Consider the following 21879-nt stretch of genomic DNA (forward strand, 5'->3'; position numbering starts at 1 on the left):
GTGCCACAACAAACAGTACTCCACCTCGTGGCTCTTCTCTGCATAGGACTTTTGCCGTGGTCCTCCAGACCATCAAACCCACAATCCCCAGTGCTCGTACACTAAACGCTGAACCTTCCTCAGACTGACTGTTTCTCCTGCAGCTCCCTGCTGCTACATCCTTACAGGCTTGGCCTTTAATGGACGGTACGGAGCAACATGTTCCTTACAGCTCCCTTGCACAGACATACCCCCTTGGGAGGGTGGGGCCACTAACCTCTACTCCCAGCTCTTACATAAGCCCAGTGCACACCTGGCTCATTAGTGTACCTGTTTTCTGCACTATCCTAAAGAAGTATACTAACCAAATGTGTTGGGTGGAGAGAAGCTACCTCATCACACACAGGAAGCAGTAGCCTGCACTGACCGCACATTTGGGGAATGTGTGAAGCGTGGCACCACAGGGATTTCTGCTGTAAATTACTGCACAACTGAATATTGATAGTGCTGGCATGCACCTACAGTACTTTAATAGAGTAGGCTTTAACTTTGCATTACTGGTTAAAAAAAGAAAACTGTTTTTTACTATTGCAAGTGGTTCTTTCTTCTTTTTCTGTGACATACAAAAACAGTACCTGGCAATGCATCTGCACTTGTTTATGATGCACATTGCACTGAAAGCAAAACATTTTTGGTTTTGGGTGGAGTGGAGGAAGACTTCAGGACCTTCAGGGAGGTATACCTTCTCTATTTTGTCCTGTTTACCATTTGCACTGAGAGCGAAACTGAAAGGAAATCCCAAATTTGAAGTGGTCACCAGAACAGGAACAGAGGGAAATTCTTTCAAATGGAATACTAGTTCTGTTGACTCTGGTGACTAATAGAGATTTCTCTCACTTTGGAAAGATTTCCTCTCACTTCCTACTGTAGCTATGGGAGAGGAAGTGAAGAGAAAGCTCCCCATTGGGCCACAAATGGCAAAAAACCTGACAAGGGTTATGACCCTCTTTTACACTATCCAAAATGGAAAAAATGTTTTGCCTTCAGTTCTACTTTAAGAAAATTTTAGTTAGGGTTTGCATTGACCTTAAGAAAAAGGTGAAAACCGTTTAACATTTCTAAGCAATATTTATTTCTAAGATTTACTGAATAGTAATCTCAAAAACACCAATACGAAAAAGTGTTTTCTTTTTATTAATAGAGAGTATTTATGTACATTTGTCTTTTATTTAGCACTTGTAACATTCACACAGTATTTTACATTTTCCATGCCCCATGTGCGTACATTGAGCCTTCCATTAAAAAAAAAAGCATGTTTACACAGCTCTAATTAATCTCCTTGTCACTCTAGCAAACTTCTTGATGCCACTTAGCAGCTTAGCCATACACAGAGCGAGTTTCTTTCCTGCAACTACGGGTTGCAGTAAAGAAATTTGCTAGATTTCCCCATCAACACAGATAGTGTTGATGCAGGAATCCCTCCTGCTGGGGCCATTGTCTTCTCCTATCGGAGGGAGGGCAGAAGAAGCCATCCCTGTTGGGAGAAGGCATTTATTATTGCTAGCAGCTATAGAAGCCGCTAACGATAATTGCAGATAAAACCCGGCATGCTGATTGGACCCAAGTTGATCGATCAATCAACTTGGTACATTCAGGTTGCCCATACACGGTTTGAATCTCGGCCGTTTCCTGCTGAACCAGCTAGGATTTAAACGTGTATAGCCTGCCTTATTCTATGGATTCATCAGTCTATCAGAGATGGTCAATTTATATACATATGAGGTATCTCAGTCTTAGTCTCTCTGAAATGAAACATTATCAAGTCCTTTAATGTCTGGAATTTCCACTCCTTTGTCCTCCTCCTTGACTCTGTCATCCTTCATATCTTTGTACCTCTCTCCACGATTCTTCACCAGGGCAGGTCCCCAGTTTTCAGTTGGTCTACAACAACTTGCAATACGCTGCAATAACAAAAGAAAATTCGTTTAGCATTAAAGTTCACTGACAAGTTATAAGAGACAATTCTGCACAAAAAAAAGCTTCTCAGTCGATATAATAGTTCTATATTGCATGCTTACTTGGTTCGGAGTTCATCTTTTTTGGGCTTGTTTTTGGATAGCAAAGTTTTTACACTCCAACCTAGATTTAGCATAGGAAATGCTTTTCCATACCTGAAAAATATTCCCTTTGGCTTGAATGACCTTCACAATAGCGATGATGGGAATCCATATAAGACAGAAGACAACCATTAAAAATCCTAATATAATCGCCCATTTTGGGTAAACTACACCTCCATATGTTGTAGTTTGGTATGTGACCAAAGACCAGATTAAAATGGCCTGTAAAAAACAAAAGAAAAAAAAAACATAAAGTAAAATGGTTTATATTGGAAAAAATAGGAAGATATTACATATTCATGGATGTAACACTTGTAGTGTTTCTCAACTCCAGACCTCAATTTTCCAGAATTTCTTAAAATGTTTGTTACTCCAACATTTCATATTTCTGACATGTGCCTGTTGTGTTATGTACTCCTGTTCTCTTTGTGTCACTTCCTTGTGAAATCCCTGGTGTTCCTGCCACTCTCTCTGCTTTCCTATTAAAAACTGACCACACTTAGCAGGACAGAACAGCGTGGTCAGTTCTCTATATATGCTGGGATCTCAGCCTGCTCCCCTCCAATGACCAGACTTGTCCTGACATTTCCCCGTGCACAGCCTTTCACTGAGAAGCTCAGTTTACTGCTGCTGCTTCTCCCCCCAGCACTTATGCAGCTGAGAACAGAGGGAACAGTGGGAATGTGATCACTTATAAAAAAAGTGAATAATGTTTTTTTAATATCTACACACAAATGGGTTGCCTTTCATTTCTATTTTAAAGTGAATAGATTGTTTTACAAAGTGATCGTTTACAATTACTTTACATTATACAAAGAAATGTATTCTATGTTCTTGGATCATTGATTCACACAACTTTTGCCACTATGTGATATTACCAAATCTGACCTATTGAAGTACTTCAGAACTGCAGTTCATAAGCACTGGTATAAGAATTACTTTTAACAGTGTGATAGTGTAGCTATTGTCATTCTGTTGTCAGTGTGGAATATCAGCTTAGTGTGAATCTAGTAATAGTTTAGTGTGAGTGTAGTGTGACCATTCAATTTTACATTAGTGTCAGTTTAGTGGGAATCAAGTTATAGTTTAGTGTGAGTGTAGTGTAACCATTCATTTTTACTTTAGTTTATTTTGTCAGGACAGCTTTACTGCAGTATATTTAAGTGCTTTACTGCACATTTAACGCAGTATATTTCAGTGCGTTATTGCACATTTAACGCAGTATATTTCAGTGCGTTATTGCACATTTAACCCAGTATAATTCAGTGTGTTACTGCACGTTTAACGCGGTATATTTCAGTGCGTTAGTGCTGTTTAACGTTGTATATTTCAGTGAGTAACTGCACGTTTAATGCAGTATATTTCAGTGCGTTACTTCATGTTTAATGCAGTATATTGCAGTACGTTAGTGCTGCTAAGCTCTGTACCATCACATGAAAGGCAATGTTGTGGCATCGTTGAACAAGGCAGTCAGCCACATGGTCCATGTTACAGCTGACACGTAGTCCAGCAAGCATGGTCAGGGATGCTATATTTCATTCTCAGCACACTGGGTAACTCAGCTTGTAACAAAGAAGGATGCAGGACAGGGCTCAGTGCTGCAGCTTGTTGTGCAGCCAAGTCTCCATACAGATAGTGGCGATGATAAGAGATTTGTCAGAACCACCCCCTCTTCTTCCTCCTCCAGCAGAGATTCTTGCAACTCTGCAGGGGCAGGCCCAGATGCCTCCAACTGGTGCCATGCCAGTTGGAGCCAGGAATGGTGGTGGTACAAACCTCCTCTCTGCCCTTAGGGACAGTTGACACATGTGCCATGCCTGACACATGTTCTCAATTTGGTGGTGCAGCATTTCCTAAATAGGTACCCAGGGTTGGAAGGTCATGATAAAGCAGGCAAGAAGAGTCTGTAGCCATTTCAGGCAGTCATACACAGCCAGTGCTCGGTTGTCTGAAATTCAGCAGGAATTCCCCCTGCCTGTGAACCGCCTGATTTGTGATATACCCACCAGGCAGCAGCTACACATGGGCTGTCAACGAGTATCTGTGTGAGTAAAGCACAAAGACACGTTCAGGCCAGCTTGGCTTTTTTTTCTCTGCGCCAAAGGCTGCTGATAAAGTATGCATGCACTGTATTGCCACCTATTTAGGAGGTGACAAGGATGGTGAGCAGTGATAATGCATGCATCAGTGACACAATTCCTGTTGTGTTTCTGCTAGAGCAGAATCTGCCTGACATTAAGGTCAGGGCACTCAAGGAGGACTTCCTTTCCTCTCAAGGCCTACTTTATGCAGACACCATTCTTGCCATGCTGCAAAACACAAGAGAAGATGGAAGAGAAGGAGAAGGAGGAGGAGGGGGAGGAGAAGGATCCTGCTAGATTTGGAGGCATTGAAGCAGAACAAGACATACGTCAACCCTTAACAGCTGTTTTTTTTATTCCCAGAACCCTTGGGTATAGTACATGCCTGGGAGGGGGCAGTTCCAGATACTGTAATCCTCAGTGACCGCGAGGAATCTTCTTCTCATGCCTCCGCAAACTTGTGTTGCATGGGCTCCCTCATGCTTCAAAGGTTGGGAAAGGACCCAAGAAGACGTGGCATCAAGGAGAAGGATCACTATTGGTTGGCAACCCTCCTTGATCATCATTACAAGGGGAAAGTCTCAGAACTCATCCCATTCCCACAGAGGGAAATGAAGATGAAATCTCTTGAGGACACCTTAAAGAAGAGTTTATGTAGCGCCTTTTCTGACTCTGGTAGGGTACTGTCTCATGGAAAACATCGTTTTTGAGGCTTCTCTTGATCAAGAGAGGAGCGGCGGAGAAGGAAGGCCACCTAAGTAAAGCATTTTACAATTTTTTTAGTCCTCAGCGCCCAAGATTGTCAGCGTCAACATCCCATCGGCAGAGTCTGCATCATATAGTGGATGATTATCTAGGTACAAAAACAGAGCTTTCCAGTTGACAATCCACTGGGTTACTGGGTCAATAGACCACTGGCCAGAACTTGCCCAGGATTCAACTGAGCTGCTTCACTGCCTAGCATCCAGCATGCTTTCCGAATGGGCATTCAGTGTTGCCAGAGGTTTTGTTACTGATAAAAGCACGTTTGTCCACAGACTCTGCGGACCGGCTGACATTTATCAAAATGAATCAGTTCTGGATTAGCAGCAGCTATGAAGCCCCTGATGTCAATGTCACTGATTAAGTGTTTTTGGATATGGAATCTCTGCAAGACTTCTAGGCTGCTTAGCTTTGTGGGTGTTAATTTCATGTGGAAGAATTTTTGGTGTGGGTTTCATGGGCACAATTAACAACTAAAGACCTTTTTTTTCCATAACTGTTTGACAGGTGCAAATAATTTAAATTTTTTACAGCAAGGCCAATTCTTGCTTTCATCAAGAGTACCGCTATAGGGTTACAGTGTGAAGGCACCACGGACACCCAAATACCAATTTTCCTGCACCTGTTTGACAGGTGCATATCATTAAAATTTTTGACAGCAAGGCCAATTCTTGCTTTCATCAAGAGTACCTCTATAGGCACCACGGACACCAAAAGACCAATTTTCATGCACTTGTTACTTCTATCCAAATTCTGCGAAAGAGACACCAGAATTTATCCAAAAAATCTCTAATCTTGTTCCCAATGCACTACATTGTGATCTCATCATACAGACTGGCTCCCCAAATTGTTATTTCCAAAATAAATAAAGTATGCAGGGAAAATGTCATTTTTTTGGCTTTATAATTGTCATTATTGTTGCAGCAGCTTTTATACACAGTACAGATGTGCCACTTTACAGGCAGACTAAGGAGACCCCCAGACACTATATTGAAAGGAATTTTTCATTTTTATTGTTATTTCTCATTTTTATGCTTTTACTTTTATCATCAGTAAAACACTGATTTAAAAATGCCGTTTTTTTTTACAAACTTATTTTCATTGATACATGTCCTTCGGGGCAGTACCTGGACCCCCATAACCATTGTATGCCCAATTACTTGCATATAAGTCTTCAAAATAGGCACTTTTGATTTTTCCAGTTCAGGCCTTTTAGGCTTCAATGGGGTATGTTATTCGGTTCCAAACTTTCTCAATGTTTGAAAATTCTGCTGCAAACCAAACAGGGGGTTGTTCGGCCCATCCCTACCTACACTTAATATCATACTTATGTTCCTATAGAAAGGAAGATGAGTCACTCTTCAGACTCATTCAGCTGTCCTTGTAATCTCAGCCGTAACTGCTGAACAGGCATCTCTCACACTGACAAATGTACAGTAAAAGTTATCTGAAAAATTAGAGAAAAATTGTAAAAGAAAATCGTATCTTACACCCTTACATTGGATTCTAAGAAAGCTGAGCATTCCAATTGCTTCTGCACAGTGCTGTAGTGTCTTTAGATGGCAACATTAGTGCCTACAGGAAGCAGACATTAGATAGACATATGTGTTCTATGTATGTGATTTTTTAATTACTTTTACTGCACAAGGGAGGGGTTTGCAACATAAACTGACCTTGCATTTTCATGTAAGGTAAAGAGGTTCAGTGTGAAAATGGGCCTAATCTTTGTCCTGCTTCCTGCAGTCATACTGTATATATTAGTTTTTTTTTTTTGCAAAAACTTAAAATATATATTTTTAAGTTTTAAATATAAATGCTGGATACAGAAATTAAGAAAAACAATGCACAGAATTGTAAACCTTTTGTTTTAAAGTGGGCAAATAAATGCATTACAGAAATTATCACCCTCCAAAGTGAAGTGATAACTTGTTGTTATAATTAGATAAAGCCATAATAAAACTTACTGCTAGTAATACTGGGGATATAAAATACCAGCATACTCTCCACCACAGCCAGAATATCCAGTGCTTCTTCCCAATCATCATCTCTATATCCAGGATAACTCTATTGCCACCTGTTAAAATGAACAGTAATAACATATATCACCTTTGTCAAATGAACGATGCACAAAGGTTAATCCTATGATAAAATATGTAAAAAAGGAATGTATTTCTTATATGTATACATTTGGATTGAAATTTTTACTTTTACGTAAAAGTACATTTTTATATGACAATTTTACATTCTTGCTGTTTTGTATTTTTATTATTGTAATAAAACCTTGTTGGACATGCTAAGAGTATTAGGTACAAAACAGTAACATACACTGGGTTTGATTCACCACTACTTACGAAGCAGGGTAATTAAAGAGTGTAATGCACCTTTAAAATTGAGATTTTATCGATATGAGCTATATAGTGTGGTATCCAAAAAAATGACAGCTACTCAAGGGATCAGCAGCTTTGTGAATTGATCCTAGTATATCATCATGTACTGTACATGAGAACACTTTAAAGTACCTACCATATATCCAGATCACAGCCACCAGCTCCAAAACGGCAGCAAATAGAAGAGCCCATCCACCGCAAAATGAGTCAATGAGGTTTACCCAATAAATTCCGGCCTGTGGACATAATCAGGTAAATGTTTGTTTGCTATTGCTAGAATGCCATGTTATAGAACTTTTGATTTAGCTAAAGCTCTATTTTTTTTCTTTTGCTTATAGCATGTAGCCTGGGTCTAACCAACAGAAAGTAAAATATATTTTGTACCAGGAATTTCTTTGGTATAGGAATTTAACTGAGGATGAAATAAATATTCTCTCAACAATTTAAAGTCACCCAAAATATATGTGTGAGTTTTTAATATATGATGGAGAGGTAAGCCATCTAATGGCTTTTTATATTTGTTGAGAACGCCAAAGCACTTTTGAAATCACAGGTTGGTAGACCTATGCAAGTCATTGTCTGGGGGTTCTGCTTGCTGTATTAGATTTTTTTTTACATTTATACTATTTACTATATAAATGCAAAAGGAGTGGAATCACCTAAAAAGGAAAACCCAACACTCTAAGATGGGAGGTAAAGTATTTGGCATATATGGTATGGAGATCTTGTTCCACAAGATATTCAAAATTATAGATGATATTTCAGCTCACCTAGAACTAAACTATTATTTTTTGGTTGGACTGACCCTTTGAATAACTAAAATAAGGATGCTAATAAATCTTTCCAAATATAAGATAAAAAACACCCCAGTCTACCCAAGCCATACAGATGTTTGTGAAGCCATTCTTATTCAATAAAACCATCCTTGGGAAACATTGATTAAGGATTAACGTATTAAGAAAACTGTGCTGTATTAACATTTTTTTCACTTGCATTTAATTATTCTGATTTGCTTTTTTTATTTTATAAATTATCTTTTTGTTGGGACTAAATCCACAATTTCAAGAAAAAAATTCACAGTGTTTCCAATTTTCCTGGTGTTCTTAATCATGAAGAATATTTAAATGTATTTCTTTTCAGGCATGCAGCAACAGCCAGGCAAAAGTTTACCTGTGTAACACATGGGAGCCCCAGTAAAAATAACATAGCACATATCGCAGCTGTTAAGGGAATCCTAATTTTTTTCATTACGTTTGGGAAAACATCTTGTATTGTTGTTGTAAGAGTTTCTATAAGGAAATAAACAAAAGTAAGTAGGTTTTACATAAATGACCATATCCAAACAACAGGCCAATATTAAGAATAGTACATTATATGTCTTTACCACCAAAAAGGTTATAGGAAAATTCCACTTTTATTCATCAATAATTTCAACCCTACACATTTTAAAAGTATAGAATTGTAAGGAAACTTTAAGTGTGATCCTGCATATGCAACTGTTTTTAAAATGCAACCCTAGATCAATTTTTGTTTTTTTGTGGAAGGATTAAAATATCTGTTAGTCATTTATTGCTTTGATGTCTTCATCTGAAAGAATCACTCAAAGAAGATGAATTCAAAACATCACAACTGTCACTAGAGCATAAAGAGAGAGGAAAAATTGTTCCAGTGACAACTGTTAAAGCTGGGATCTACCCTCTTATTTCTTTCTTCCTTTTCTGTCTCTGGAAGTAGACAAGAGGAGAAATGTCCCCAAGATATACATAAAAAACTGTCAGAGGTTCTAAAACTAGAAAAAAAGATATGCCTGAAGATTAATTGTTATGAATAATAAAATTTGACAATAAATCCAAAGTAAGGCGTAGTCATGCTTCCTTGCACTGCTTTTACAAAAATGAAAAGCAGTAAAAAATGTTTTTTATCTAAAAAAAAAAAGCTTTGTTGAGAATATAAACAACACAAAATAAATTCCAATGTCAACTTCTAGAGAAAATGTACCAAAACATTTATATATATATGAACATTTGGTGACGGGATCTGATTTTCATATATTTACCTTGAGTTGGATCTTCTTGAACTGGACCAATTTTCTCACTTGTTGGACCCCTTTTTTTCTTTTATATGGGACTTTGTTGATGTCACTATCAAGTCATTATGTCACCTATCACATTTATATGGACATTAAGTTATCATATATTCACTATGTGATTTATTGTTTTTGTGGATATGTTTTCATTGTCATATCACTTTATTTAGCACTGCACATATCTATTACCCTTTTCTATATAATCTGTATTTCAGTTATTTAGTGCTGGCAGCTACTTTCTTATTGTTAACGCATTATTATATTAGATTTTTACCCCCTTAATTTTTTGTGGGGGTCCGACAGGCGAGGTAATTCCACGCCCCACTGATACTCATGTAAGGAATCTAGGTAGTGTGTTTGTTTAAGGCAGTGCAGGTCCGAATAGAATCCCACTAGTTCAGATCATAATCATAATCACCTCTGGTGCATTTACAACCAACTGCCCCACTTTGGGAAACGTTTCTTATCTGCAGCCGAGGTATCCACCCTATTCAGAGCCTCTTGTGCAGAGATCCATGCTTCTCTATTACCATCTGAAGGATTAGCTATAAACTAGACTTCCAGATGGCCTATCAGCTGTGCAGTTTGATCTCTGAGGGACCTTGAGGCTTTCTTAAGGGCAGTCATTTCTGATATGAATATACCTCACAGATATGTTTTAAAAGCCATAAAAATTTAATGAACATGTTATTTCTATGATCTAATTGAGAAGGTCAGTTCACGTGAAGGGTTTGCAACAAGTTAGAAAATCTTTGTAAAAAAACAAGTGCTTCTGACATTGTCATTGCCTTTTTGAGGTCCTAAAGTGGACCTTTTATAAAAGTGTAAGTCAGTTACACTTCCCAATATATAAAATATAAATTAGCATTCCCCTTGGGCCTGAGCGTTGATCCAAGAAATTTAAGCTTGTCTGTTTTGGGGTTGGAGAATTAAGAAGGTGGCCAACAGTAAGAAGCATCCTTAGAGGAGTCTGCTTTGTGAAGGGATTACAGGAGAGCTAAGGGAGAACTTCTCTCAGATAGACATTGGATGGAGACATCATAACTCAGCTCTGTAAGGCATTTCTGACTGCTTGGGCTGAGGACAAATTTTTATTGGGAGGCTGCTACTGCAGTATCTTTAGCTACCATTAGAGGTACCTAAAAGATCCATTGTCACTGGGAGCGACGCTGCAATTCAAAAATTTAGGGGCACCAATTAAATATTCTCAACTGATCTATTTCTAACTAGCAGGCTGCCACTAAGGCACTACAGATGTCACCAACATTAATATTACTGAGAGGACCTGATATATTTTTAATGTTTAGGGGATCCTGCGCCCTTAACCCTCTCTCCCTAGATATTCAAGCCAACGGGGCAGGTGACTAGTAAGGTGGAAGAACCCAATACAATTTAACAGCTCCTTCAAAGGTCATTGCTACACACATATTGGTCAGGCCTAATTATTATAGAATTAAGGGAAAATTACAATGAAGGGAACACTGTATTGCCACGATGGAGCACAGAATATCCGTGTAACTCACCAATTAGTGCAAACTGAGAGTCAAGTCCCAATGCCAGGAGCATACAGAAGAACAAAATTGACCAGAGGGGAGATACCGGAAGCCTGGCCAATGCATCAGGGTAAGCAATGAATGCCAGCCCAAATCCTGTAGGATGATAGATAATATTAGTATATATTTTTTAAATCAATAAAATGCATTATTGTGCGTGTTAGATGTCTTAAAGTTAACCCTTTAAAAATGTAAATATAGTGGCACAGAGCCAGGGTGAAAACAAGAAATATATATATATATACTGTATGTAGAAAATCCATATCTGTATTAAATCATCACTGACATTTGTATAAAGTCAATTCTGAGGATAGGGATGCCAAGTGGGAGAAGTAAATATACTACACTCCAACAGGCACAGCATATGTTTATTTATGCCTTTCTATTCCATTGGAGCCATTATTTGTTTTTATAATTATTCAAAAAAATTCTCACAGTATTTGGAATAGTTCATTGATATTAAATATCTAAATCAATACAGGTATATGAGTATAGGTGTGTTGATTTAGACATTTACCATCATTAAATTTTTATAATATTGAGGGAAAACATTTGAACAGTTATCCTAAAAGACAACTGCATTTTTTCTTTCTTTAATTTATTCCCCATCCCACTTAGTGTTGCCCACTAAGCCATCTAAATCCTTTCAGCCTCAATCCAGATTTAATAATTGTGTGCTTGGAACTGCAAAAAACCTTTTTTCAGCCACAGCCCCATTCGTGGGTACAGCTTTCCCGTAAGAATGAATGGGGTTGGGGTGCACATGTGCAGTGAGCAGTGGATTTTTTTGAAGGTAAGGCTGTGCTATTTGTGTGGGATAATATAGTGAAGATTGCTGGATTGGAGCCGAAGGTAAGTATAAGACCTAGTGGGCAGCATTTAAGGAGGTAAGGGGATATAAATAAAGAAAATAAAAAAATAAAATTAATATTGTCCTTTAAACAAGACTTATTAATACTCAATAAAAGGTATAATGATTCTGGTTAATGAAGGGTGTGATAAAGGAAGGACTCCAGGCAAAACATTACTGAGACCATTTGTATGTTTCTGCTTTTTTTTTGCATATACCACTTGGCAGAAAAATGCCAGTCCAAAAAATGACAGGCATGCAGCATGAAAATTAATTTACTGCTGGTAAAACTCTGCTGTTTAAATATAAATGTGAATTACCCTCATCCACAACATCAGGAACCTTCTTGCCTGACACTAGGGCCATGTGACCGAGGATGGAGAAGATAGCAAATCCTGCAAGGATGCTGGTCAGGCAGTTTATAATGGAAACCACTATGGAGTCCCAGTAACAGTTGTTCTGGAATTTGTTATAGGATGAAAGAGCAATCAGTCCTCCCCAGGCTGTGCTAAGAGAATAAAATAGTTGGGTAGCGGCATCTCTCCACACCTAGAAAGGAAAAGCAAACTTTTAAAAGTAACTTAACAGTAACTAACAGTACTGGTTTCAAAGGAGTTAATTTAAATCACTAAAAGTGTCTTTAAACTTTTTCTTTTTTTCGTAGAGTGGGCAGGGAGGGTAGATCAGTGATGTTTGGTCAGTGATGTCAGCGCTATCCCTACCACTTTCTTTACATGTACTTGACATGCTAAAGTTTATGTAACATAGTAGTTAAGGTTGAATAAAGACACTCATCCATCCAGTTCAACCTGTGTAGGTGTGTGTGTCAGTGACAATAAATATTTCCCATATCCCTGTATATTCTGTTCTTTGAGATGCACGTCCAAGAGTCTTTTAAAAGTATAAAAACTCCCCGCTGATGCCACCAATTGTGGAAGAGTGTTCCACATTCTTACCACCCTGACAGTGAAAAACCCCCTACACAGCTTAAGGTTAAACGACTTCTCCTCCAATCTCATTGTGTGGCCATGTGTCCTCTTACACTCCCTGAGACTGAATAGTTTTTTTTCCTATTCTGGGATCACCCTTGAGGTATTTGTAAGTTGCTATTATGTCCCCTCTCAGGCGTCTCTTTTCCAGCAAGAATTAATTTAGTGTGTGTAGTCGCTCCTCGTAATTAAGGTCCTCCAATCCTCAAATTCGTTTTTTTGCCCTTCTTTGGACTCTCTCCAGCTCTAGCACATCACTTCTGAGGATTGGTGACCAGAACTGGACAGAATACTTCAGATGTGGCCGGACCAGAGTTTTGTAAAGTGGCAGGATTATAGTTTTATTGCTGGAGTATATCCCCTTTTTTATGCATGCAAATATTCTGCTCGCCTGCCTTACAGCACACGTTACTACAACCTGCAAGTGTAAAGCCTAGCCTATAAGCTTGCATTGCATCATGGGACCTAGGACTTTTTTCTGCTGTGACATCCATTATCAGTAGATAGAGTATATAGTCTTATAAGTTTTTTTACACACAGTTACAATATTTGATTGGTCTTTGTACCAATATTATAGATATTAATAGAGTTTGTATACATTTAGTGAATCCAAATATATTTGCCAAATGCACAGTGGTGAGCTCCATAACTGTTGCATGGTTGCTTTTAATGTAGTTTTGTCCTAGTTTTTATGATGTTTTCTGGGTTCCTTGGTTTCCTCCCACAATGCAAAAAACATACCAGAAATTTAATTGGCTTCCTTTGAAAATTGGCCCCAGGTTGTGCATGAATATATTAGGGACAATAGATTGTGAACTCATTTGGGGGTTTGGAAAGACAATCAAGACACTTACTTCTCCATTGGAAAGCTTTGATATATCAGACTGTTGCCCAATAAAGTATTCAATGCCATCTCTTGCTCCCTCCAGTGTGACTCCTCTAATAAGAAGTATGATGAGGACAGCATATGGAAACAAGGCTGTGAAATACACCACCTGAAAAACAAATACATCTTAACTCATTTAATACTATAATTTTATTCTGCATCAGACCACAAAGCTCTACAGGAAATATTTTAATATTGAAAAAAAAAAACTATCACAAAATATCTGTAGAGTGTAATTCCACTCTTGCAGTCAAAATTGAGAAAACCCAACTGTACATTTGTTATGGATTCCTATTTGCACAGCATACCTAAATATATACTAGCCTAATCCAGTTCTTTTTTTTTTTTTTTTCAAAATCTTTTTATTTGGTTTTAAACAAGAATAACAGTTACATTGTAGAAATGTATGCAAGAAAGAGCAAGACATATATGGATTGGTTGACAGAATGATTCGTACATTATGCACATAAGATGAGGGAATTCAAACGCAAACATTTGACATCAATTGAAAGCATAATAAAAAAATGTATAAGATAAGGAATATACATTCAACAAGGAGGAGATAAAAGGGGGTGAGGGCAAGGACGCAGACAAGCAAAGCAGACAGGGGCCATGCACTCCCCCCGGGACACCCAATTGGGATCACTTTATGTCCCAGGGGGAGCCAGCCCCTTTATTTACTAGTCGCCAGGTCAATCCGGGGTACCCCACTCTGATTACTTGTTAGTAAAAAGTTCCCAAATGTGCCATCTACCTGAAAATTTAGCGGGATTGGACAGATGCGGACTCAAGAGCTTTTCATATTGATAGGACTCTTTTAGTATTGGAGTACCTCCCTGCGCGAAGGGCCTAATCCAGTTCTCATTAACATACAATGGAGAAGCCCAGCTACCAAACATTAAACCCTTTGTGAAGGCAGACCGTGTTTAAAGCTGGTAGACTGATAATAAGATCTGCCAGGACAGTATAGACAGGCTAAGTTATAGCAAAGTCAGCTTCCCAGCCCCCTCATAAACAAAGAAAACTACATAGGATTTTTTTTTTTTTTTTTGTGCTGGAAGTTCCAGATATAAATAGCTAAAAACTTAACATGCCATTTTTTAATTATTTTTAATTTTTAGTTATACTATGTGACATGTAACAAATATAAAGTAGGTGTTATCCCAATTTGACTGATAAACCCAAAATAACTTATGTGCTGCCACTTTAAAACAGCTCCAATTCAAAAAATATAAAATTCAGCAGCTGCATTCACTCCAGTGTGAGTTCACCACAAGAGATGCATACAATAAAAAATAAATGTGTGTGGCGCTGCTGCATACAAATACCTCTGTTTTGACATAACTGTGCTCATAACATATAATTGAAACATCTAAATACTCACAAAAGTATCTAAATGAATAAATCTTGACATGATAAATATTCTAAAAAAAAGCAAATAAAGTGTCCCAACTGTATCAACATCCTTATAAATAAACACACGCTGCTGCAATCCTAGTCGCCTGGTGGGAAGTAACACCAAAATTCCAGTGCTATGAGTCCTTTTTACTACAACCCCAGTTCACCGCAGGAATGTGAATCCAAAATCTCAGTGCTGTCAGACTCTTCACACCGCTGTGCACCACCTCAGGTTTGGAATATGGATGTGCCATTACTTTAATATAGTGACTTATAAATAAAATAGGCCTAAACAGCACTTCCCCCACCCTATAGGTATAATCTGGTCAAACACCTCTTAGCGATCCAGGTCTCTTGGTTCACTCTCCTATTCACACCACCTCTGTGACTAAACTCTGCTGCACCGCTGCCAGTGATCTGTAGGATAAGCCCAGAGCCAAAAGGAAGCCACCAAAATGTAATATTACCTAACAACCAGTAGTTTATTTAAAAAATGCAATCACATATTGATATATTAAAATCCCTATAAAAAACACTCTATCGGCACTCAAAGAGTAACAATGTACTGCTACACTATCTGTGTTTGGCTCTATCATCACCTAGCTCCTCCCCACATGTGTCGTCACCGGTCACGTGACTTCATTAGTGGTAGCTAGGTTACGTGTGCCAGTTCCTTATGAAGCTGCTGGTGTTTACTAGCTGCCATGGTTATCGAATGCTCTTTAGCTCTGCCCCCTAAAACTTTAAGCTGGATAAGTGCATACAGCCAGGCACTGTGTGATTACTCAACGCACTTCGTGCCACTCTGCTCTATTACACACACAGTGAGATAAGTCCAGCAACACAGATCTTCAATCATTAATACAAATAAAATTAAAATTATAATGTAAATTATAATCATTAATAAAATCACTGCTGCTACTTAAACCCCTCTTTAAACAAATATTTTAAAGTAATCAAGCAATATACAGCTCAAATCACCAGAAGGGCTGCGAAAAACTTTTAAATAAATAAATGAAAAAATGTATGTAAAAAAATATATACATAAAATAAAGTCCACTGTGCTCGAAGTGAAAAAAAAAACATTTTTTAAACAAAGCATAAGAGTCCAGTAAAGCATCCAGACCAGTTTTGATTTTCCTCAACAGACACCCCCTTCTTCTGAGCAAGAGATCAGTAAAGATTAGACCTGTCAGCATGTGAATTGCCATAAACAATGTACATACAGTGGTCATGTAAGATATGTCATATGTGATATGCTGAGTTTCACGTCAAAGTCTGGTGAGCCTCATTTTATATGAAACAAAATATAAAATTATGGATTTTATTACACTATTGGAAGTTTTTTTTTTTTTCTTTACATGTCATGAGCCTATTATCACACTAAAAGCGGAGTTCAGAAGGAGGGGTATCCATTGAGGAGAAGCAAAATTGGTCTGAATGCTGTTCTGAAGCACACTTTTGCCTATATGAAATATGAGAGACAATAAGATCTGGTGAGTTACACTGAATTGGGGTGATTGGTGGTAGTCACGGAAGGCATCATTGGCGATTTATGTTTAAAGTGGAAACAAGACACAGGAGTGGATTTTGTGTTTATAAAATGACTTTAACGTTTCTTGGAACTGAATACAATGGACTCTTATGGTTTGTTTAAAAATGTATATTTTTTCACTTTAAGCACACTGGACTTATATATATATATATATATATATATATATATATATATATATATATATATATATATATACATACTGGTGCATCTCATAAAATTAGAATATCATCAAAAAGTTCATTTATTTCAGAAATTAAATTCAAAAAGTGAAACTCATCAATTTTATATAGATGCGTTACACACAGAGTAATATATTTCAAGCATTTCTTTCATTTTATTTTGATGATTATTGTTTACAGCTAGTGAAAACCCAAAATTCAGTATATCAAAAAATTTGAATATTACATAAGACCAATAAAAAAAAGTATTTTTAATACAGAAATGATGGCTTGCTGAAAAGTATGTCCATGTACAGTATAGTATGCACTCAATACTTGGACAGGGCCACTTTTGCCTGAATTACTGCATCAATGTGGCGTGGCATGGAGGCGATCAGCCTGTGGCACTGCTGAAATGTTTCTTTCATAGCGGCTTTCAGCTCATCTGCATTATTGGGTCTGGTGTCTCTCATCTTCATCTTGACAATACCCTACAGATTCCCTATGGGGTTTAGGTAAGGCGAGTTTGCTGGCCAATTAAGCAGAGTGATACCATGATCTTCACTGACTGGAAAATGTTGCATTTCATTTGGAAATCAAGGTCCCAGAGTCTGGAAGAAGAGTGGAGAGGTACAGAATCCAAACTGCATGAGGTCCAGTGGGAAGTTTCCACAGTTAGTGATGATTTGGGGAGCCATGTCATCTGCCTGTGTTGGTCCACTGTGTTTTATCAAGTCCAAAGTGAGCACAGCCCTCTACCAGGAAATTCTAGAGCACTTCACTTGTTTTCGCAGTAATTAGAAACAGTAACTTCACATACTGAGATAACAAACTTTGATAAGGTTCAAAATATATAGGAGGGAGGGAGGGATCAGGGGGACGAATAAGACAACACGGCACTCCGGGGTAGAATCAGGCTGGCAGCTATAGGCTGTTACAGCTAGGTCTACTCCCAAAATAAATTTTTCTCACAGGAACTAGAAACAGTAACTGCATCCACTGAGATAGTACACTTCAAAAGGGTTCTCAACACACAGTAGGGAGGGATCGTAGGGGATGGAATAGGTATCACAGTAATTTAGGGTGAAATAAGAGAGGCAGCTTTAGGCTGTTACTCCTGGGCCCTATAATCAACAATGAATAGATTGTACACTTTAATGGGGTGCACAACACATGAGGGGGAGGGGGGGATCGCAGGGGAATGGAAAACACAACACAGTAATTTAGGGTGAAAAACGGAAGCAGCTATAGGCCTCTCTCTTTTTTTTTTTTTTTCTTCCTTCCCTTTGTTTATTTCACAAAAACGACATGTGTTTTTAAATGTTTTGTATTGGGATGGTCCTTTCTCTTGTATTTATTTTTTTTTCTTCGCTTTTAAATTATTTTTAATAAATGTTTTCAAAGTCAGCACAGCCCTCTACCAGGAAATTCTAGAGCACTTCATGCTTCTGTCTGCTGACTAGCTTTATGGAGATGCTGGTTTCATTTTCCAGCAGGACTGGACACCTACCCACCTTGCCAAAAGTACCAATACCTGGTTTAATGATCATGGTATCACTGTGCTTGATTGGCCAGCAAACTAACCTGACCTAAACCCCATAGAGAATCTGTGGAGTATTATCAAGAGGAAGATGAGAGACACCAAACCCAACAATGCAGATGAAAACCACTATCAAAGAAACCTGGGCCTCCATAACACCTCAGCAGTGACATAGGCTGATCATCTCCATGCCACGCCGCATTGATACAGTAATTAATGCAAAAGGAGCCCCAACCAAGTATTGAGTGCATACTATACTATACATGGACATACTTTTCAGTAAGCCAACATTTCTGTATTAAAAATCCTTTTTTTTTTTAAATTGGTAATATTCTCATTTTCTGAGATACTGAATTTTGGGTTTTTACTAGCTATAAGCCGTAATCATCAAAATTAAAAGAAAGAGATGCTTGAAATATATCACTCTGCCTGAAACGCATATATATATATATATATATATATATATATATATATATATATATATATATATATATATATAATATATGAGTTTCACTTTTTGAATTGAATTACTGAAATAAATAACTTTTTAATAATATTCTAATTTTATGAGATGCACCGGTAAACACTATATTACCGAAGGTATTGGGACGCCTGCCTTTAAACGCACATGAACTTTAATGGCATCCCAGTCTTACTCCGTATGGTTCAATATGAGTTGGCCCACCCTTTGCAGCTATAACAGATTCAAATCTCCTGGGAAGGCTGTCCACAAGGTTTAGGTGTGCGTCCATGCCTTTATGGACCTTGTTTGTGCACTGGTGCGCAGTCATGTTGAAACAGGAAGGGGCCATTCCCAAACTGTTCCCACAATATTTGGAGCATAAAATTGTCCAAAATGTCTTGGTATGCTGATGCCCTAAAAGTTCCTCTCACTAGAACAAGGTGGTCAAGCCCAATCCCTGAAAAAAAACCCACACCATAACCCCTCGCCACCAAATGATTTGGACCAGTGCACAAAACAAGGTCCATAAAGACATAGATGAGTGAGTTTGGGGTGGAGGAACTTGACTGGCCTGCACAGAGTCCTGACCTCAACCCGACAGAGCACATTTGGAATGAATTAGAGCGGAGACTGCAAGCCAGGCCTTCTTGTCCAAATCAGTGCCTGACCTCACAAATGTGCTTCTGGAAGAATGGTCAAATGTTCCCAAAGACACACTCCTAAACCTTGTGGACAGCCATCCTAGAAGAGTTGAAGCTGTTATAGCTGCAAAGGGTGAGCCAACTCAATATTAAACCCTATGGACTAAGACTGGAATGCCATTATTATTATTATTATTATTAAGGATTTCTATAGCGCCAGCAGTTTACGCAGCGCTTTACAATATTAAAGGGAGACAGTACATTTACAATACAATAAAATACAAGAGGATTAAGAGGGCCCTGCTCAGAAGAGCTTACAATCTAATGGATTAAAGTTCATGTGCATGTAAAGGCAGGTGTACCAATACATATGGTAATATGTGTGTGTGTGTGTATATATATATATATTTTTTTTTTTTTTTTTTCACATAAATTCTTTTTACAGTGCAACTAGTGATTTGAGCACTAAAGGTCAACAATGGACGCTCCCATGTTTCTATAATGACAGGTTTTCTTCAGGCAAAATATATACTATCATGGCTAGAAATGAGCTTGGCATATTGGGATGCACTTCCAAACTAATATGGCCAAGCCCACTGGGAAGCTGTCATCTGTAATCAGGGTTGCCAACCATCAGTAAATTTACAGACAGTGTGTAAAAAAAAAGTGATCAGTAAATATCAGGGGCTGATATTTTGTCATGCTACGTTGGCTTTTTAAGTAAAAAACAGGCAAATTACTTGTTATGGGTAACAGGAGTTCAGTATATTTTTAGGTTGTCAGTAAATAATGTGCTCCGTCAGTACATTTTCTGTTTTGTCAGAAAAAAAATGCTGTGGCAGGTTGGCAACACTGTCTGTAATGGGAAAATCAAGGTTTTTTCCCACCACACAGCTGCATGTACACACACCTCTTGTATACGTACAGCTGCAGGGTGGGGAATGCCTTGGTGCAAATGATTGGCCCATTACAGGTGACAGATGACAGCTACCCACGTGGGTTTGGAAGTGCATCTAACACGCCCAAGCTCATCTCTAATCTCGACAATAAATATTATGTTATCATGGCAATCAATACTTTCAGATTAATACTGAGAAAATATTATGGTGACAAAAAATGATGTAATAAAAGGCTTTTCGGCTATTTTCAGTTCTCAAAATACATTTCCATAGAAAAACCTGTGTGCTAAAATGATCTCTGCGTTTACCAGTGAATAGTGTTGAGCGAACACGGACTGTATTATTCGTGTTCGTACCGAATAATTGGATTTTTTGTACCCGAACACGGACACGGACACTTTACTGTATGTTCGGGTAAAAATCCGTGTTCGGTCGTTTTATTTCCGGGTTTTGCATGCTTTGGCGCTCTTTTCATGGCGGGCTTTCAACAGCCAATCAACAATCGTTTAACTGGTGTGCCTTAAGCCATCCCAGCCATGCCTGCAAATGTCTCAGTAGCTGTGATTGGCCGTCTGAAGCATGTGACCAAGTCTTTATAAGTTCGAGGCAGCCGCAGCGGCGTCATTATGCTGCTTAGATTCAGGGACAGAGCACACATCAACGTGCTGGCTGCTGATTAGGGAAAGATAGGCAGGAAAAAACCATTTGTGTCCGGATAGAATTGAGGGACAGGTCGGAGTGTTTAGGCAGGGCGAGTTGTAGGCATTTTAGGGATAGAGTCTGCTGAATTATATAGGGTCAGTGTCTTCTACAAACTACAATCGATATTGCTGTGTGGGGGGTGGGGTGAATCTGCACTCAATCCTGATCTACGATCTCTTCTCAATCCTGTTAGGGACAGAGTCTGCTGAATTTTAGGGAAACTGTGTTCTACAAACTACAATCGATATTGCTGTGTGGGGGGTGGGGTGAATCTGCACTCAATCCTGATCTACGATCTCTTCTCAATCCTGTTAGGGACAGAGTCTGCTGAATTTTAGGGAAACTGTGTTCTACAAACTACAATCGATATTGCTGTGTGGGGGGTGGGGTGAATCTGCACTCAATCCTGATCTACGATCTCTTCTCAATCCTGTTAGGGACAGAGTCTGCTGAATTTTAGGGAAACTGTGTTCTACAAACTACAATCGATATTGCTGTGTGGTGTGGGATTGGAGATAGGCAGGTGTCAGTGATCCACATCCATTTTTCTGTGTGTGAGCTGCAGTGAACACAATCTTTTTGGGCTGCAGTGAACACAATCTTTTTGGGCTGCAGTGAACACAATCTTTTTGGGCTGCAGTGAACACAATCTTTTTGGGCTGCAGTGAACACAATCTTTTTGGGGTGCAGTGAACACAATCTTTTTGGGGTGCAGTGAACAAAATCTTTTTGGGGTGCAGTGAACACAATCCTTTTTGGTGTGCAGTGAACACAATCTTTGTGGGGTGCAGTGAACAAAATCCTTTGTGGGGTGCAGTGAACACAATCTTTTT

At 38.5% G+C, this 21879-nt stretch overlaps 1 protein-coding gene across 1 annotated transcript in view; it reads right to left on the reverse strand.

Moving 5' to 3' along the window:
• Nucleotides 1–1699: 1699 nt before the first annotated feature.
• The window catches only part of LOC309560917 (sodium- and chloride-dependent neutral and basic amino acid transporter B(0+)-like), an 84456-nt gene continuing 64276 nt past the window's right edge, over nt 1700–21879 (reverse strand). Inside the window, exons 7-14 of the mRNA XM_082264607.1 lie at nt 13659–13799; nt 12136–12364; nt 10936–11061; nt 8497–8615; nt 7463–7562; nt 6904–7013; nt 2151–2318; nt 1700–1940 (exon numbers count right to left, since the gene is read on the reverse strand). Of these exons, the coding sequence (XP_082120733.1) occupies nt 1773–1940; nt 2151–2318; nt 6904–7013; nt 7463–7562; nt 8497–8615; nt 10936–11061; nt 12136–12364; nt 13659–13799 (1161 nt within the window). The 3' untranslated portion in view covers nt 1700–1772. The remainder of the gene's footprint in view (nt 1941–2150; nt 2319–6903; nt 7014–7462; nt 7563–8496; nt 8616–10935; nt 11062–12135; nt 12365–13658; nt 13800–21879) is intronic.

The sequence above is a fragment of the Pelophylax lessonae genome (genome assembly GCF_965119305.1).
Source record: "Pelophylax lessonae genome assembly, chromosome: 7".
NCBI classification, from domain to species: Eukaryota; Metazoa; Chordata; class Amphibia; order Anura; family Ranidae; genus Pelophylax; species Pelophylax lessonae.